The sequence below is a fragment of the Galendromus occidentalis genome, unplaced genomic scaffold (assembly GCF_000255335.2).
Source record: "Galendromus occidentalis unplaced genomic scaffold, Mocc_1.1 scf7180000077453, whole genome shotgun sequence".
Taxonomy (NCBI): domain Eukaryota; kingdom Metazoa; phylum Arthropoda; class Arachnida; order Mesostigmata; family Phytoseiidae; genus Galendromus; species Galendromus occidentalis.
Window position 1 is genome coordinate 307,407 of NW_003805441.1, and position 18,395 is coordinate 325,801.

The following is an 18,395-nucleotide window of genomic DNA, read 5'->3' on the forward strand; positions in this document are numbered from 1 at the left end:
AGATGGCGAGATGAGTATGGATATTGCGCGTCGGCGTCGCCAACTTCCCCCCCTTAGACTCTATTCTCCTTAGTTTCGTCAACGCTGATAATCAAGTCAAATCAAGCATCGTGGTCCCGATCCCCATTGAGGCTCCAGAAGAGCGATTTGAAAAGCAGCCCTGCAATCGCAAGTATCACGGAAAAGCACAAACATCTCAGGAGGTACCGTCAAGCCTTCTCGCCGCAGCTGGATTATCCGGGTCGGTAGGATCAGCAGGATGGATTTTTCCATCGAATGAGGGTCTCACTCATCTTGGTCCCCCGGTGCCGTTGCTTCCCCGTGTACGTTTGTGTATGTGCATTAGTTCACGCAGGCAGGGGATAACGCACACGCCGCGTCGAACGTCGGCTTCGCTGGCTCTCTGCAGGGAACCAATCCCTTCGCGTCGTTTTTCCGAGTGGCTTCGTTATGCGTGCTCAATCATCCTCCAGTCTCAATCGTACCCATATGAAACCCGCGGCGGCGAGCCTTTTGTGGAGATTCGTGAAACGGGCTTGATGACAATCAATAATAAGAGCTTGCAGGAATAGAACTCATTTGTCGAAGCTGCGCGCATCTTCACCGCGTTGCGACCTGGCCCTGATGAGTGTCTGCCGGTTTATCTGAGCCTCGTCCTGAGAGACATTTGGATAAAGGTTTTCCCTCGATCCAAGGGAGGTAATCGAATAAAGTCTCTCCGTCATTCGACACGTTGCGTTGCACGAATAATTCTGACTCGTCGAGCCGGACCGCCGAACGAGTATCATCAGTCTTCAATATCGAGAAAATTTCGACGGGATTCCCACACCCCAGCAAACCTGGACCCGAGCGCGTCTTGCGTAGAACTTTGGTGAATATTTTCGGAAAGGATAAATCGCTCCAAAAAGCCGAGGGGAATGAGATGATCGAGTCTCGTTCCGACTGTTCATTTTGAATAATATAACCCGCCCCTAGATTGACTGATCGAGTTTCCTAGTTTCCGAAAGCGAAGAGCCTTGAAAGTCTGAACAGTCGGAGGATGAGACGACCTCGCTCATTCAGGAATATATTCTCGGTGTACGTTGTAGCATCACCCGGAGGGGGAGAGGTTCCGCAATCGTTGGGTGCTCTCCTCCACGGATACGACCCCCAGATTCATCGCACGACCGACCTAGACCCGGAGGGCCCTGCTCCATATGGGACCTAGAAAGTTGAGATCGGGACAGATGCTTGACCTCATCATTTTGTCTTGGACCCCATTCGATACCCTGATCCGTGACAGGAACAATTTCTACAATCGCAGATATGGTCAGAGCTCGCTGCGAACAGCGAGAAACGAGGCGAGAAAATATGCTATTCCCGCCGCTATGGCTCGACTGGACAGAGTCACAAAGCTCGCTAGATTTTGTCGGCAGCTGTTGCAGGGTCTCTCGTAGAAATGACGTGCCCCATGTGAGTGTCGTTGCCGTCTTTTGTATATTCGCATCTTGTCCATAGGCTTTTACCCTGGTCAAGATCCTGTCATTCCGTCTTGAACCCTTCGTTCCTGAGAGCTCATGTTGATATTTCAGAGGTCCGCCCCTGGCTCAATATCGACATTTTCCCCGGATTCGACTCTCTACCGGGGACGGTTCCAATGTGCGAACAGAAAATCGCTTCAGCAGCCGAATCTAATCCCCGTGACATTCCCCCGCTTCTCGATGCTTACAGGAAAAAATCTGGGGGCTTGACCCGGAGTCAGATTTTTCTCCAGACCGCTTCGAGATAAAAATTTCTACATATAATTGAAGCGGATATTCTTAAACGAAGGAATCCGGAAAGAAATATGATACCAGAGTTGACTTGGGTCGGCGCTCCCAGGAGCCATACCATCCACGCATCATTCCGCTTCGATTCGAAGGGGAGGAATAGTTCGAAGTCGAACGGATCTGTCGTGACAGCGTACTGGTGACCTCGGTGGTGTCGTTCTTTCTCTCATTAACCTCCAATGTGACAGCCTCGATTCATTACGCCCTGTGCAGCATCATCTCACCGAAGTCATGAGTCATGACAAACCTTGTCATCTGGGTTTTGTCACGTTCTGTAGCGCGGGCGCTTCGCAAACCTCGAACTTTCACCCCGTTTCCAGGGATAACAAAGGTGCGAGACAACTTCCTGGAGATTCCCGACGCTTGTCGAGGCGCGAACAACGCCCATATGCGAAACTCTCGCTCCCTACTGCCGGCATCCGTGCCGTGAAGACCCCGTCGAGGATGTTCCCACGCATAAATGTGCTTCCCTATGACAAGCAACGATTCCAAGGGTTCGGAACTCCAAGATGTTCCGACGGCCCTTCCTGATGAGCTCTCTAGGCCAGCGGTTCTCAACCTGGGTTCCGCGGAACCCTAGGGTTCCGCGAGCTCTTGCTCGGCTGCTCAGAATTTTATTCATTTTATCGAATCGGAATGAATTTCCTAAGCTCTAATGCATGCAGGATACTTCATGCGATCGTGGTCGAAGGTTTTGAGGTGATTAAGGGGAAAATTTGGAAAGATAGAGTCCGAAACCAATAATGAGGGTTCCGCGGAACCCCACTAGGGTTCCGCAGGGCCAAAAAGGTTGAGAACCCCTGCTCTAGGCAGCAAGAGGGTTCCGTCGCGGTAAAAATTCAATCAGCGATCGCCTCCAGGAGAGCTGACCGAAGCGGTAATTTTTTGCACCAGCGAGAGCCTGCCGCGGACGTGCTTTCGGGACATGCACTTTAGAGTGCTTTTGTAATTCATGACTCATAAAACCGCGGGCCCATCCCTTTCATATTTGTTCAAACGCAGAGCGTAGATATGAAATTCCTGCGGGTCCACCTCCGGTCCTTTTTCTATTACGAGTATTTCCCGCTCTTTCCCCTCTCCGTCCCGTTCGAGAAGAGAGCCCGGGCGCCGCGCCCTTTGACGCCCCCGATTCAATGGCAGCAGCCCGGAGCTCCGACGCGGAAACGGGCGGATTTTCTGATTGTAGGAACTCATTCTAACGAATTAGAGGCGTCGGCGAACATCGAGGCGCTGATCGAGGTTCAGGGTACGAAAGTGCGATTTGTATGCGGTCGAGCTGCAGTCAGCTGTAGGTTTCGCTGTTATCGAAGAGCACCTGAGGGGAAATGTTGGAGGGTATTGCAGGCTTGTTGAGAATGTATGGATGCATTCCACGGTGAGTACACAGGAGTGCACCGAGGATCTCCGAGAATGCGCCCGGTCTCCGTACAGAGCATAGCAGTGAGCCTTTCCCCGACCTGCATGGCGTCGACCGATTCGACAATTCGTGGAACATCTCCGACGATTCTTCGGAAGTAGAATGTTTTCGGAAAAAACATCGAACCTGCGAGGAGCCTCATCTGCTACCGCAGCTGATGATGGAGCTTTCACAATCAGGATCCGCCTCGTTTCTACTGGGGGTCGATTCATGTGAGGGGCTCACCGTCCGACCAGATTCCGCGTTGCCTCGAGCGACCCCATCGGAACGATAATCCCTAGAGAAAAGATAACACATGAATAGGGCTGGGCATTCATCGCGCGCGCGATACGCGCGAATAAATGCGCGAATTTCTGCATTTTTTTGTCGGGTGCGCGAATTTCCGTGTTTCTATTCGAAATTATTTTTTAACGCTCTAATCAACTCTGAAGTCATTTTCCTTGTACCTTGGTATCGGAGGAGCTCGAGCAGACAATGTAGAAGCTTCGAAACTAGATGCGAAACGATACTGATTGCAATCGGCGGAGTGTCTGTCCGCGCTTCTTGACGCCGCGCAAGTCGGAAATGTTCGCCAAGTGTGCGTTCGGCGAGGCCAGAGAAACGATCGAAACGTTCGCCGTGTCAACAACGCAGAGGAATCGCGAGCGCTATCTGATGGTGAAATCGAACGATCTCGGAAGTTCCGCGAGATTAAATGTAGGATACTCCGTGTGACCATTTGTGTGAGCCGACCGTAAGTTGAAGATTCGATTATGGAACCTCGCCTCGGAGACGAATCGACCCCCCGATAAGGCTACTCCGCGGCAGATCATAAAAGAGACCGCGCTTCCGAGCGCCACCCCATCCGAATTATGAGCGCTCCGAGAAGAAGGAACAGAACGGCCATACATGTGACCCCCGAAATGCGGGCGAAAGAGTTCGCAGACAATCAATTCCATGCATCGGGGGATCGCCTGTTTTGTAGCACGTGTAATATCGCTGTGGACCATACGAGGAAGGACAGCTGCGGTAAACACCTTGAGACCCAGGGTCACAAACGAAGATATAAGTCCTTGGAGGAGTCTCTATCGAAGAAAGCTAAGCTTCAGGTCAGTCTGAGTGAAGCTCTCGGCCAACGAAGTGAAGCAGAGCTAGAGAAGGAATCGACGCTTGTGAGTCTCGTTGAAGCTTTTGCGGCCGCTAACATCCCGTTGCATACCCTCGATAATCCGAAGTTGCGGATGTTCCTCCAATCGAATATGAAGCCTTGCGGGGTCATCCCTTGGGCGAGCAACCTTCGACGAAATTACCTTCCGAAAGCATTCAATGTCCACGTCAGGAACTTGAAGGAACTTCTCGGAGGAAGTAGATCCGTCGCGATCGTTTGCGACGAAACAACAGACAGAGAGGATCGTTACATCCTCAACGTTCTGGCGATTCCATGTTGTGAAGAGGTCGAAGAGCCAACGTTGAAGGCATTTCTCCTCGAATGCAACGTTTTGGAAAGTACAAATTTCAAAACGGTCAGCGATGCGGTCCTGAAGATTTTGCAAAGATACGAGATTTCTCCCTTACGCGTTAGTGCTTTCGTAACAGACAATGCTACGTATATGAACAAAGCTTGGAAAGATTCATTGAAGTACATCTTCCTCAACGGAACCCATGTGACTTGCACCGCTCACCTCTTGAATCTTGTTTGCGAAGAGTGGGTCTCGTCGTCTCGCACGGTGAATAAGCTTGTCTGCAGCATCAAGAGAGCCTTCACGGCTTGCCCGGCTCGGAAAGCAAGGTTCAAACAATTTCTGAGGGATAACGGGAAAATCGAAAAGCTCCCTCCAGTTCCAGTCCTTACCCGATGGAATAGTTGGTTCCGGGCAGCCCTTTTCCACGCGGAGTATCTTGAGAATTACCACGAGTTTTTCACCAAAGAAATGGAAGGGAGCTCGAGCAGTTCGCTTTCGGAAACAAGAGACCTCTGCGCCTCCCCTTGCGTCGAAACTCAGCTAGCCCAGTTGAGGGAATACGCCCCTCGTATCATGGAAGCTTTAACGAAGTATGAAAGCAACGAAGTGAGCGCGCACCTAGTTTCTGAAGACATGGCCCTGCTCATCGAATGGTTGGAAGTTTTTGCGGCTCATGAAGGAAACCTCGAAGTTACCAGGATCGCGCTCCAAAAATCTGCTGAAAGATTGCGAAATTATCTTACGGGGGAGGCTACGGCCAAGTTCAGGCAACCGGCGCTGACTTTTTCGTGCCTGCCGTGTTTTCGATCCGTCCAACCCGAGTACAACTGAGATTCCTGCTGAGTTCGTCATCAAGAACGTGAGATGGTTCGAGGACGACAACCTAGCCAAAGCGGAGCTCCAGTTGTATCTTTCACGCCCGGAAGAGCTTAGAGCGTCCTTGCATCCAGTCGAGTTCTGGGTAAATGCAGCACCCAGATTTCCGAACTTGGCCGGCATCGCTCTCAGTTGTCTGAGCGTGCCGGTTAACAGTGTCGCCGCGGAGCGATCCTTCAGTCAGTACTCTGGGGTTCTCCGTGACGACAGACGTTGTATAAAAAGTGGAAACCTCAGTATGTATAACATGCTGTATCATAACAATGAGGGAATCTGAATTTATTGTGCTTGTAAGATACTAAGACTGTACATAAATTAACCTGTTGTAAATCTAAAAATAAACACGAGCCGCGAATAAGTGCGCGAATTTCTGCATTTTTTTGTCGGGTGCGCGAATTTCCGGAAAAAATGCCGCGATGGATGCGCGAATTTCCGGAAAAAATGCCGCGATGAATGCCCAGCCCTACACATGAACCACAGTCTACCTGAGAGCTCCTAACCCGTGATAGTCGCCTGACTGAGTCATGAAAGAAGCATGAGAATGAGAACTGATGTCCGCGAGCAGATATAGAGATTTTACTTCATGAAGGGATGCTCATATTCATATTAGAGAGCTGCACTGAACGACATCGCTCCAGAGAGACACTAAATTGTTCCCCACTGTGTGCTCAGAATTCCCGTCGGATAGGCATTGAGTCGATAATCAGCACTGGGAGTTTGGCGCGGAGTCCATCGATTCCCGTAGTTCCGATGAGGAAACGCTCAATCCAATTAGAGACTCGCCAGAAAGAAATCACTCCGACAGAAGGGACCCGCTCAGACCGCCTCATCTTCAAGGGCCGCTATACCTGCCGCTAGATGTTCGGCTACGGACTGACTCAGCAGTAGTTGGAAGGAGAGGAGGATTCGATTCCATTCTATCGACACTCCCACTATTGGAGTATAGAGGTGAAGCTCTATCCCTCGACCTCCTATTCTGGCTAGAGCTTGCCCACTGGCCTCATGGCGGCGAAGGTTCACCGCGGCGATTTTTTTAGCTATTCAGTGTCTTCGCTCAAGGCATGGTGCGCTGCACGGATGTACGTCTTAGGGGTCCGAAATATTCTTCATTGTGATGGTGATGAAAGTCGACCGCAGTCGCCCTAGAGCCGATCGATACGCGAGGGCTCATCATAGACCGGTGCACCTCAAATTCTTCATATATTCGTTCTGATCGAGGGGATCTGTCGCTTGAAGCAGAGCACGCAACGTACCATCAAGAGAGACACAGGCGCCCGGAATGAGAAGCCGGAGAGGGATTACGGAGGGTGTCCCGAATCATTTAAGATGAGCTCGGGAACGGCGGAGCCAAATTGAATGACTCGAGGAGAACAGAAACCCGAGCCTGCGCGCCCTCGTAGACTTTCCCTCTTTTTCCAATCGGATCCGAACAAGCCTCCCGATCGTGTCGGCCATTCGCTTACATGCGTTCAATTCATCTCACGTATTCAGCGTGAGGCGGGACGTCTACAAGATCCGGCAGGTTCCCCAAGTCGACATCGATCCCTTCCGGGCTCCGTGATAGAACTCCTTGGACAACACCGAAAATTCGATAATGGCTCCTTCTAACTGGGACATGATAAATACCTACATATGTTCGGACAAGGAAACGCGTCAGGGTCGGTTTCCCGGTGGATTGAGTCGCTTGGATCGCAAGAATGAATGAAAATGCAATCTCATAGCCCCCGGAAAAATCCTGCGATTTAGCAGCTCTGTCGTAGCGGAGACCACTCGTAGGAAGCACGTCATCAGAAAGGAACTAGGCGGGAGTCCTTAGGACTTTTTCCGGGAAGCCCGTCATGGCAACAGCCTGCCATGATGTCCGCAGAAATAAGCGCGACCACCGAAACTCATGAGAAGGTAACTCCTGACGATGGAGCTGTCGAAGTGCCGTTTGATCCCACACCAATCTATAGACGCAATAGATGTCAAATGACTACCGATCACCATTATTTAGGTGGGGATGTTTTCTTTGAGTTCCCGTCTTTCACGTGTGGAGGACAGTGTCCAGAGAAGGCTCGTTGGACAAAGCGGTCATGTTCGGAGCCGTCAATCAAGTCGTGCTCCCATCTGCCCAAACAACGCGGGCTGTTTCCTCCCGCTGCTGCAGCATCTCATCCCGACACCACCGATGGAAGGTGAACAGATGCATGAAATGCCTGGTTCATTCCGATAAAAGACAGCGCCATTAGCAACCGGGGCGGTCATCTCTACAGCTCCCTTGCAGCACGAGAGCCGAGTGCACGATTCTTCGGTCTGAGAGATCTGAGGAACTCCGTCTTAAGGGGGCCTGTAATAGAGAGGGGCTTCCAATGTGGAGAGGTTTTTATCGTGAAGAATACGTTATATTATCGTTTTCGCAACTTTCATTCGCTAGCGTCGGATTTCTCCGTTCTTCGCGGACATTTCCAGATGCCTCACTCACCGTGCTCATCTCTTCAATCTGGAGAATTTTACAGCAGCTCGTCCACGCCAGAGAAGAGGGAGGGAGGGCTTCGCTCTGACGGCGCCTCCTCGCCGCTCCCTGAAGAAGAGGAACGTGTTAATCTTAGGCGTCGATTATTCTGTCCATTTTAACGCCTGATCAGCATTCTCCTATCCGGCATGGCTCTTTTGAAAAATTCACGGCAAGTTCAACAGATTCTACTGCATTGAGAAAATCCATTAGGCGATAATACTAGAATAGTGATTCCCAACCAAGGCCCAAGTGACCAGGAAGGAGCCATAACGGAGTTGTCGGGGACCATGGGAAAGAGTTGATAATAATTGATAACTACCGTTTTAGAATCTCAGAATGACGAAAGCGATGCTCCTTGCAGGGTAAAATTGTCAGAAAGCAATCATCTCCGGAATCGCGCCGGAGACTCCCGGTTGAGCTCAATAAAGTGCGAGATGATGAGATAAATCCGGACTCTGAAGATCCGGACACTCACCGGATGCTCTTTGCCATCCCTGCGGTCGTAGATGTTCTTGTTCTCGCACCTGCTGTTGCAGTGCAGACAGGATCAGTTCTTGCTGCTGTTTCAGAACTTCCAGCAGCTCTCGACTATCTCGCTGCCGCTCTTCATGCTGCTGCTGTAGTCGCTGATGCAGCAACAATTGTTGCTCCTGCTGCTGCTGTCGTAGTTGCGACAGTTCTCGCAAGAGTTGCTGATGCTGTTGTTGCTGCTGTTTCTGCAGCTCCTGCTGCTGCTGTCGTAGTTGCGACAGTTCTCGCAAGAGTTGCTGATGCTGTTGTTGCTGCTGCTGTCGTTGTAGCGACAGTTCTCGCAAGAGTTGCTGATGCTGTTGTTGTTGTGACTCTTGCTGCTGTTGCTGTTGCTGCTGCTGTAGTAGCTGTTGCTGCTGCAAGAACTGTTGTGGCTGTTGCTGCTGCTGTAGTAGCTGTTGCTGCTGCGGTTGAAGCTGCAGCAAGAACTGTTGTGGCTGTTGCTGCTGTTGTTGTTGTAACATTAGGGGCTGCCATTGCGGCAGGAAAACCAGTGGCTGAGTGTATAGTGGCTGGAGTCCTTGGGGCTGCTGCAGCAGCAGCAATGGCGATTGGAACTGCGGCTGTTGTTGTTGCGTAGGCTGCTGCAGGCAGTAGAAGTACCGCAACGGCTCTTGTTGTTGTTGTTGCTGCCACAAAAATGAATGATTAGGATATAGATCAGGGGTGTTCGCCCGAAGTTCCCGATGGGCCGCACGGGCTCGTCAGCGATGAGCCCCGGGCCGAGTTCCACAACAAATTACACATGCTCAACAAATTGTATTTTTCTATCATTTAACCTCATGACACCCTATATCTGTGCAACGGCACAATTATATACCTAGTTTCTCCTCGAAAACGAGGAGCGAGAACCCTGGAGCTAAATTATTTATGTTTCGGAGAAGAGGAGCACTTTGAGCGCCCTTCACATCGCTTTCACACTAATGTCCGCTGACATTGGTCACATGTCGGGTGCCATGGGCTCGCTGACAATCTATCTCCTAGAAGCTTCTACGAGTGGATGATAGGCGGAATTTCGAAAGAATTTGGAGGATTCTTCCTCCCATCTATTCTCTCTTTTGATAGGAATGATCAAAGTTTGAGAATCGGGCGGGTACAGCGAAGATGTGTAGATCCGGCAAGCCACTCGCGGCCGGCATACAATGTTAGTTGGGGGAGCGCTTCGCGGGCCGGACAGGAAAAACCCTGCGGACCCAAGTTTGATCACTCCCCGATATAGATCATAAGCCCATGAGGGTGGGGCCCTGCCAAGGAGTGAACACGAGGAATACAGTTTGAGAGTAGTTTTCAGATCTTCATGATCTACGGGAGCTTAGAGTTCATTGGAGTCGAAGGAAGAGTTCTCGGGAAAATACTTCCTTTTTTGAGCAAATCAGTCGTGGTTAGGCTCTGCGGAGGGACACGAACTCCGCGGAGGATCGCGGCCTTCGTCTGCAGTTTCGAAAGGTTAGACGCCCACGGGGAGCCAGGACCGCGACCCTCTGCGAAGCTTTGTCGTGATCACGCTTTCCACGTCTTTCGACACGGACAAGCAGTGAATCATGAAGGCAGCCGTTGTCAGTGATTCGGACAGCGAAGCTAGGAGCTGTGAGTCGCGCTTTGGACTTCGCGGCCTTCGGAGCCCGCAGCTAAGCGTTCGAGCTGGGGTGAAATGACGCACAGACGATCGAAACCTTAGGAACTCGAGAGTAGTTTTCTCACACCTCTCGACTTGCTATGATTGATTCGGTGAACTACGTGTCGCTATCAAAACGATCTAGAAATCCAGCGATGTGACGAGAGCGCTTCGAAATGAGCGTTTGAGGGAGCTCCGCCTATGACATCCCAAAAGGTATCGAAGGAGCTCGAAGATGATACACTCCACGCGTCGCGATATCTTTCATTCGACTGTGGCTCTGTCGGAGAGAAGACATTCCGCCTGGCGCGCGCTTCATATTCCGCTCCTAACGTTCAACGTCGCCATGACTTCCGAGTTTCGCTGGATTGGCGGGCTTAAAAGTCGGGGGATCGAGAAGCGGGGCATCGGGAGTGCACCGAGAGAACCTAGATGAGCGCAAAGCGCAAGTTCGCAAAGAGATCGGATTCCTCGACCCCCGGCCGGGATTGATGGAGAGGCCTGCTTCCAAGAGCCACCCGAGAGGTCGAGGCTAAGAACCCTGCAGAGACACAGTCGAAGTTCCCCGTCAAGCTGCCGGAGGTGTCAGTGGCCTGTCCGGGGGCGGAGCTTAGGGGGCAACAGCCCCGTCCGAGATTTCATTCGGCATATAGGGCTATGCCTATCATAATCGGCCGTTTGTTCCTACCAAGACAATGATGGGCCCCCCAAAAGAAAAGTGTCGTGCACGCGCCTGTAAGGTGATCACGGAACTAATCGGCGTCCTCACAACGGAGCGGGTAGCGAAGTCGCGGAACAGAGAGGCTACAGCGGATGAGGAACAAGGCAGGATATGCGTCCCGAGTAGAGAGTTTAGAGTTTAGAGCACCGCAGGTCAGCGCGCGACATTTTTTTTTCGAAGACTTCCTTCCACGGAGAGGTTATTCAGAGGAGCACCCAGGAGTTCTATTTCGTAATCAGCCTGGAGCCTGATACTCGCAAGTTGGAGCCGAGGGGCATGGAGATAATCCATGTGGACTGGAAGGTTTGAGGGCACGATCAATACGCATTTCTCGGGGTTGGGCTACACGGAAGTCAGCAGATATCTCCGGGTAGTCTCATGCGGACCGCGGCCAAACTGAAGAATGGTAGAAGATGACATGCAGAGGGAGGCGCGACCAGATTTGGCGGAGAACGCAGGAGAAACGGAGCTCGAGAGCCGCGAATAAATTACGTTCTTCACGTTTTCGTCGCCATGAGAGGGAGGAGTGACGGGAGTTTCGGCAGGAACGTGATCGCTTGGGAGGCATGGTGGGGCAGCTCGAAGATCGCGAGGGGAGGATCGACGCTGTGGAAAGCGTGATTCTTCACGAGCTCGAGTGTGGGAGAACCTAGCGCTCGCAGGTGAGAAACCGAGTGAAGAGGAGAAACAATTACTGGATCGATGGAAAAATCGGAGTACGAAACGATTATGACTGACTCATAATTGTGAATTATAGAACAACTCTTCAGATGATGCCGATGAGCCCTCCCTCACAATTCTCATCGTCCGCTATCTGGGTTTGCGGTCATGATTCACATTTCGACCTAGGGCCTCTATTGCGAGGAGGATACGTTCACGCTATTTAATGGCACTCAATTAATTATATGCTCCTATATCCTACCTACGGTGGCGGCGCAGCCTCACGGGTGCACCCATATCGTATAAAGATACCGCCTTTTTTAGCGATTAGTGGCTACTACGAAGCGAACTCACCGCCCTGCGGAAACGAATGTCTCCCTGACCCGAGTGTTCCTCGAAATGTGTAAGCGACTGTAAGCCAACAGTCGCGCATGTGCCAGTCAATGCACGATAGTCTCGCAGACTGAGCTGGAGAGCTGTTGAAATTGGAAGCCAAATGGAAACCGTATCCGAGTGTGAGCTCGTGTTCGAAGAAAACTCAGCCCAGCATGAACTCGGTGTGAGCACCGAGTCGAGTTTCCGAAAACAAAAATTCGGCTCAGCATTTTTCTCGATTCCGCTGCTTTCAATCGAGCGCGCGAGCAGAAATTGCCGGTTTCTTCAACCTCAATCATGGTACGAGCTGACCCATCCGACTCGCTATCTTTTCATTTGACATTTCTTCTGTCTGCCCTCTCGGAGCACCAATCAGGCTTCTCTCATGCCCTACGAGCAGAAAACCTATTATTGGAGGACTCGCCGAGGAATCGTCGGAAAGAAAGCGGAAACGCACGGAGTGTCGCGACCACGCAATCTATGTAGCTTTCCGCCGCGGCTCTAAGATCATGCGGCATCAGGTTCGAGCGTTTAATTGAATGTTCCTTTCAGTACTTCGTAGCTCGATCCGATCCTATGAAAACGATCAATCCTATTGGGATTACCTGAGCGGGAGATCTCTCAATCAGCTCGCCATTTCCAGGGGACAATCTGTAATAGCCTCTTCCGGTGATGAATGGAACTAAATCGGTTCGAAGTTCTCTATCGTCAGTCGAGTCTGCGAATCGATCAATATCATTGAATGCCATCATCAATCATCAACTCAATACTGGGGTCCGGCCTCCTGCTTCTATGGCGGATTCAGGGATCCTATGAAGCTGATTATTATTCCTCATCGCCGCACAAAAGCATCTCTTCAGCAATCATCCAATCCATGAGAATCCCCCTAAACAAGCCTTCGAAAGAGCCAGACCCTACCATAGGCTCATGAAGGAATAACTTCGAATCGCACCAGTCAGCTCGCGCAATCATACCTTGTATAATCACATTATTGTCGGCGGCTCTGGTGTCACTCAAACTTAGGTCTGCCACTAAATGAAGGGAATTTCGGTTATGTAACCGCCGAGAGAAGTACACGGAGAGCATTGTATACGTTTGCATGAGAATAGCGATAAGCAACTCACATTCTTCTTTGATATTCATTAGAATGATCCAAGTCTCGTCGATGTGCCGAAGCGGCCTTGGATCATCGTCGCGCTCGATGAGATCTTCGACGTCGCTCGAAGCGCTCATACTTGCGGTGTTCCAACCCGGGTCTAACTGGAAGAATCGATAGCATTATGAATGGGTATTTGTGTGTTGCCGAACTCGACCTTAGACCTCGACTCTCATCATCAGTCGTGATCGATGACCACCCGACTGGACACCGTGAGGGACTTCGACTTCAACATGTCGAATTCGGTGAAGTTGCCTGCTCCGTGTCTTTTAGCGTACAGGGAGCCCCACATCCCGGGAGTTCTCTGTTCTGCGTGAGAGACCTAACTTCGATCGGTCAGAATCTGCGGAATGATTGTATAATACTTACGAAGACATGGCTCGGAACTCGGAACTATCTACCCGCTGTGGTTAACAACAGGTTCCGAAGTCCAGGCTTGAGCGTCTCCGAAGATGGAGGCAGTCCGAGATGGGTCAGGCGAGTGGTGAGAGATGGCACTGAAAGGGTTAATGAGAGAGGATTCCAGCTGATCGGAGCGCTCAGGGATTCGGAGCTTACTCTTGAGCATACAGTAGTCCTTGAATTCTCGCCTTACCTCTAATTCCTCGATTCAACCTCGTTGCGTTCTACAATCTTTCGATGCTCATCTCGCTTTGGCGGTCACTGCTGGAGAAAAATTCCGTAGACATCAGTACGTAAATACCCCCTTGACGAACTCGATTATAAGCGAAAACGAGTTCAGGGCGGCGGATGGGAATTCAAATAGCACAACTTAAACCGGGATCGAGAGTCCCTCGACCACAGATCGGCAGAGACGACGGAGGGTGCAACAGCTGATTGCGAGCCACTGCACATATCAGCTTGGCTGATACATGAATAATACATGATGGCCGGGGGTGTACAGTGGCGGTCAAAATTATAGAGCCACCTAAAAACTTCGTCTTCTTTTTCGGAGGTCCGTAACTTTTCAGATAATCCACCGGTAGACGTGTGGGCAAAGGCGTAGCGAGCCGGAGTGCCGCCCGGGGCAGTGATTCGAAATTTTCCGTTTTTTTAACTGTGCTCGACGAAAATGCCGCCCCCCGCCAAATATTTTTTCCTCTAAAACACTCCGTTTTTTTGGATGCAAAACCCCGAAATGCCCCCCCCCAAAAGCTCCGTAGGAAGTGCCGCCCGGGGCGGTCCGCCCGCCCCCGCCTCACCGCGCTACTGCGTGTGCTTTTTTACGGCCCACGGTCGTAACGGCATATTACGACCCGTTACGGTTCGTTACGGCGTTTCATCTATGAGGTTGGGGGGCTACCAGAGGGACTTCACTTGCTCTCGCATGCCTGTGAAGTCTATCACATGTGCGATCCTCCCCCCCTGCCTGATACTTCTCAGTTTCGACAACTATATATCTGTCTCTCGCTGCTCGCTCTGGTTTCTCGGTCGAATTTTCGAGAAATTCGCGAGGCCCGTCCGAGAGCCGTCTCCGCGTCTTCCTCTTTGAATCGACCAGGTCCTCGAACTTCCGTTTCAAAGTTGGCGCTCCGCGGCCTTGCCTCCTGTCTGGTAGAGAGTCGTTCGGCATGCTCGAGTCCCGTCTCATTCCCATGGATTCGACAAGCTCCTCGATGACGCTCGATCTCTCCAAAAGAACGACTGGAGTCAATGCGCATTCGGCTAACGAGTTATATAACTTCGATGGGACGGCAAAATCGTCAAGGTATCTCCGGATCTTCGATAGCGATCGGCGTCTTTGAATTATCCCAATGCTCAGGCATCGACACAGCAGTTTCGCGAACGCTGAGTTGGAAGAACGCAGGGTCTCAACGAGGCTCTGGAAGGAAGGGAAATGATTTTCGGAGGTTTCCTGGTATCTTCAATGGTAGGGAAGCAGCTGATTCCTTCATTGCAGGAGAGCGGAGGAAGTCAAAAATACCTCGGGAACATTCTCGGCGTCCAAGATTGTCGCATCTTCAGCTGATATCATTTCGACGGAGCTTTCGACGCAAGCGAAGGCTTCAAGCATTGAAACGATAAGTTTGATATCACTCGGCTTCACTGGGAAAGTCTCTCTTTCGTTGGAGTTGGAGTAAATCGCCCGCATTTGCGGCTCAAGCGCGAGAAATCTCTGGAGCATGTGTCCGACGCTGTTCCATCTGGTCGGACAGTATAGGCGAACTTTCAGCTCTTTGTATCCGGCACAACGGCGCGAGGACAGCAGAGCTTCGTGTTTGGTTGAGCTCATTCGGAAGAAACGGCACGCTGCTGCGACCCGCGAATTGACCGCACTGTCCCTTGAACTCGTTGATCTCATCATGCATGTCGTCCTGAGGTTCCTCCAATCTTCCGATTCGGTCGGGTTCGACGGAATCTTCATCGGCGACGTCTACCCAAAAGTGTGCGTCATCGAAAGGCTTCGAGTTCAAGGAGTCGAGCACCGCAAGATGTATCGCGTGAGCAAAGCAGGCTTGACGAAAGAAGGGTCGCGGCGAACCTGCACCTTGCAGAAGTTCACCCAGACGAACCGTACAGCTCACGCCTTCGGTGGTGATGCCTTCGATGTCGGTCAATTTTAAACCGAAGAAACGCAGGCCATCCAGCAACGCATCGCAGAGCAGCTAGGCTGTGGATCCGTCTTGAAGTCTTAGCATGAGAAGCTCGCCGCTTCTTGACTTGGCGGAGGGGATGACTTTCGTGGAGTGGAGGGTGACTCCGAGGAATTTCTTTTGCTGGGAGGTCCACTCGTCTGTCGTCAGGGAGTATCCAGACCCGGGACAAGTTTTCTACGCGACCAGATCGTTTCTGAGAACCGCTTGAAGCTTTGCGGCTGTCTCGTCAAATAGCTTTGTCCCCGAGAAGCTCGAGATGTCGCCTAACTTTGCCCATCTGAAGAGTTTTCGCAAACAAGGTAGATCGCACCACGCGAATGGCATACCCGCCGATATCAAATCCGACAACATTCGACCTTCCAAAGCTCGGGATCGCTTCTTCCGACAAGGACGGTGACTCCGGGTGTGGTGTCGGTTCCTGTGAGGCTGCTCTTTTTGGCTTCGACGGTTCGAACGGATATGCATATCTTGCATTTCCCCGACTTGATCGTCTCCGTAGGCGTCCGTGTTAGCGTCAGATCGAAAACTCTCTCAACTGAAGCAGAAGAGGGGGATTGAGGGCCCAGCTTCCAGTCTCAAAGCTCCAGACGAGAGCTCGATGCCTCAAGTTTTCCAAGCCTATCCCGATATTCACGAGTCGAAGAATTTATACTATGGCCAATGGCCAGAATGTACATACTTTCTTTCATCGTCACTTCGTCTCCGGGTCTCGCATCGGGAGCGTGGCCGTCACCACCATCCGATTCTGCCTCGCTTACTGCCTGCGCCTGGCCTTGAATGGCATCGCAAGCGGTATCGCCCCAGGAGCCAGATTCTCAGAAGCCAGAATTCTCCGAAGCCAGAACTCTCAGAAGCCGGAATTCTCAGAAGCCAGAAATCTTAGGAGCCCGGATTCTCCGAGCCGAGAATAGGCCTGTCCCTGATTGCGAGCGAAAACCAGGATCCTCCCCGAATGATAACATTTTTCCTGATATTTCAGATTATTATATTTTGATATGACATCAGTCCTCGCATAGATACGCCGATTAAATTAGGAGGAGATTCGCTACTGGGTAAGGCTAAAGCTGACGCCGAGCAGGTAGTGCTTCAGAGAGATGGCCCTGACTCGAGGTCATCTGTCAGCCGGATCAGCTCGTCATTCAGGCACTTGCATTTCTTCGAGAGCCTCTTCGGGGGTTGCCCAGCTCGGAGCAAGAGTCTCGAGGCTTTCCCACTGGCTTCTTCTTTCTTCAGAAACTTGATCATTTCGAAAAGGTTTACGGGATCTTTGCGGATCATCTTCGCCAAGGCACTATGCCAAGCTTCTACTCAACATGATTTGTTGTCCCCGCGCCAAAGTTTCCATAGTGATTCCACATAGCTCGTGGAAACACTGATCCATTCTCGAGCCAAGTTCTTCAGAAGTATTCCTTGAATGCTTCGATCTGCGCCGAAGTCGGGTGCTCAGCTGACGGTGATTCCTCCTCGATGTCTGCGAGGGCTTCGTCGATTCTGTCGACGGGGACCAGTTTGAGAGCCCCGTGATAGCGGAACAACTGCTTCACCTCCGAGTCGCCGTAGAAATGCACTAGACCCAGGTTCTGGAACTTCCGCCAGAGGCTCTGTCCGAAGTGGAAGTTGCAGCCTTTGATCTGCGTCAAAGGGAATTCCGTTTGAATAGCCTTCAGCGCAGCGACCTGTCCAGTTGAAACATGCGAGGAGTCTTCCGTTCTCAAGAGCTAGACTCTTCAGCAAGCGAAACATCCGGCAGTACGTCTCCTCGGTCTTAGCTGGTAGAAGGAAAAATGCCAGAGGGAATATCTGACCCCGATAAAAAGCGTGGATTGTGTAAAGTTGGAGAAAGAGTCGTGGTACGACTCTGAATGTTCCGTCCATGAAAAGCGTCGGTGCGTCGCACAAGATTTCAACCAAATCCTCTGTACTGAAGCCCAGAGTTTTATCCTCAGTGCCGTCATCAATGAGGAGGAAATCCTCATCACTGAGAGTTTTAGTGAATTTTCCCTCGAGGACTATCTCGGCTCGACTTTGCGGCAGAGGAGGGATGATCTTTGCTCAGGCTCTATACAAAGAGGCCTTCGCGGACTCATAGGTTGGCGAAGCAGCACCTGATTCCGCATCTTTGAACGAAGCCTCCAGCTCGCGAACCGTCTCCGCGAGGACTTCAGCGTGAACTTGCTTGACGCCTCTTTCAGATCCTTGCACGGCCGCGTTATTCTTCTGAGCTTAGGCTCTCATTCTCATGAACTCGCCGCTGTCGGGCGAGTGGGTATGTCTGCCGGACTGCGACTTCAGGAGACCTTGGGGAGATCTGGTGACAATTATCCTAATTGGGCAACCTTCTCTTCGTTGCTTCACGCACCGACAGTATGACGTTTTGTCATCTTTCGTCTTCTCCACCTCGTAGAGGTAGTTCTTGACGAAAAATTGGGTCTTACCCCTGACCGAAAGTGTTTCCTTGAGAGCCATTGTACACAGATTCCTGCGCTTGAGAGCTACGAATGAGGTGAGATTCACTCGGGCCCGATCACGAAAAAAATTCCAGGTTCAACAACAAATGACCTAGAGGAAAGGTTCCTGAGCAGGTGTGATACGGCGTACAGGCAGATACACGGCAGGAGATTCAGCCACAAGGATTGTCTAATCGACAGCGGGTTTATCCCATAAGAAACGAGGATTTCAGAGGAGCAGTTTCGAAGCTTG

General features: G+C 51.3%; 1 protein-coding gene across 1 annotated transcript; it reads left to right on the top strand.

The window, feature by feature from the left end:
* Window positions 1-4,127: 4,127 nt before the first annotated feature.
* On the top strand, window positions 4,128-5,498 carry LOC100906995 (uncharacterized). The gene has a single exon (XM_003743950.1). The coding sequence runs from the start codon at window positions 4,128-4,130 to the stop codon at window positions 5,496-5,498; it is 1,371 nt and encodes a 456-aa protein (XP_003743998.1).
* The last annotated feature ends 12,897 nt before the right edge of the window (window positions 5,499-18,395 follow it).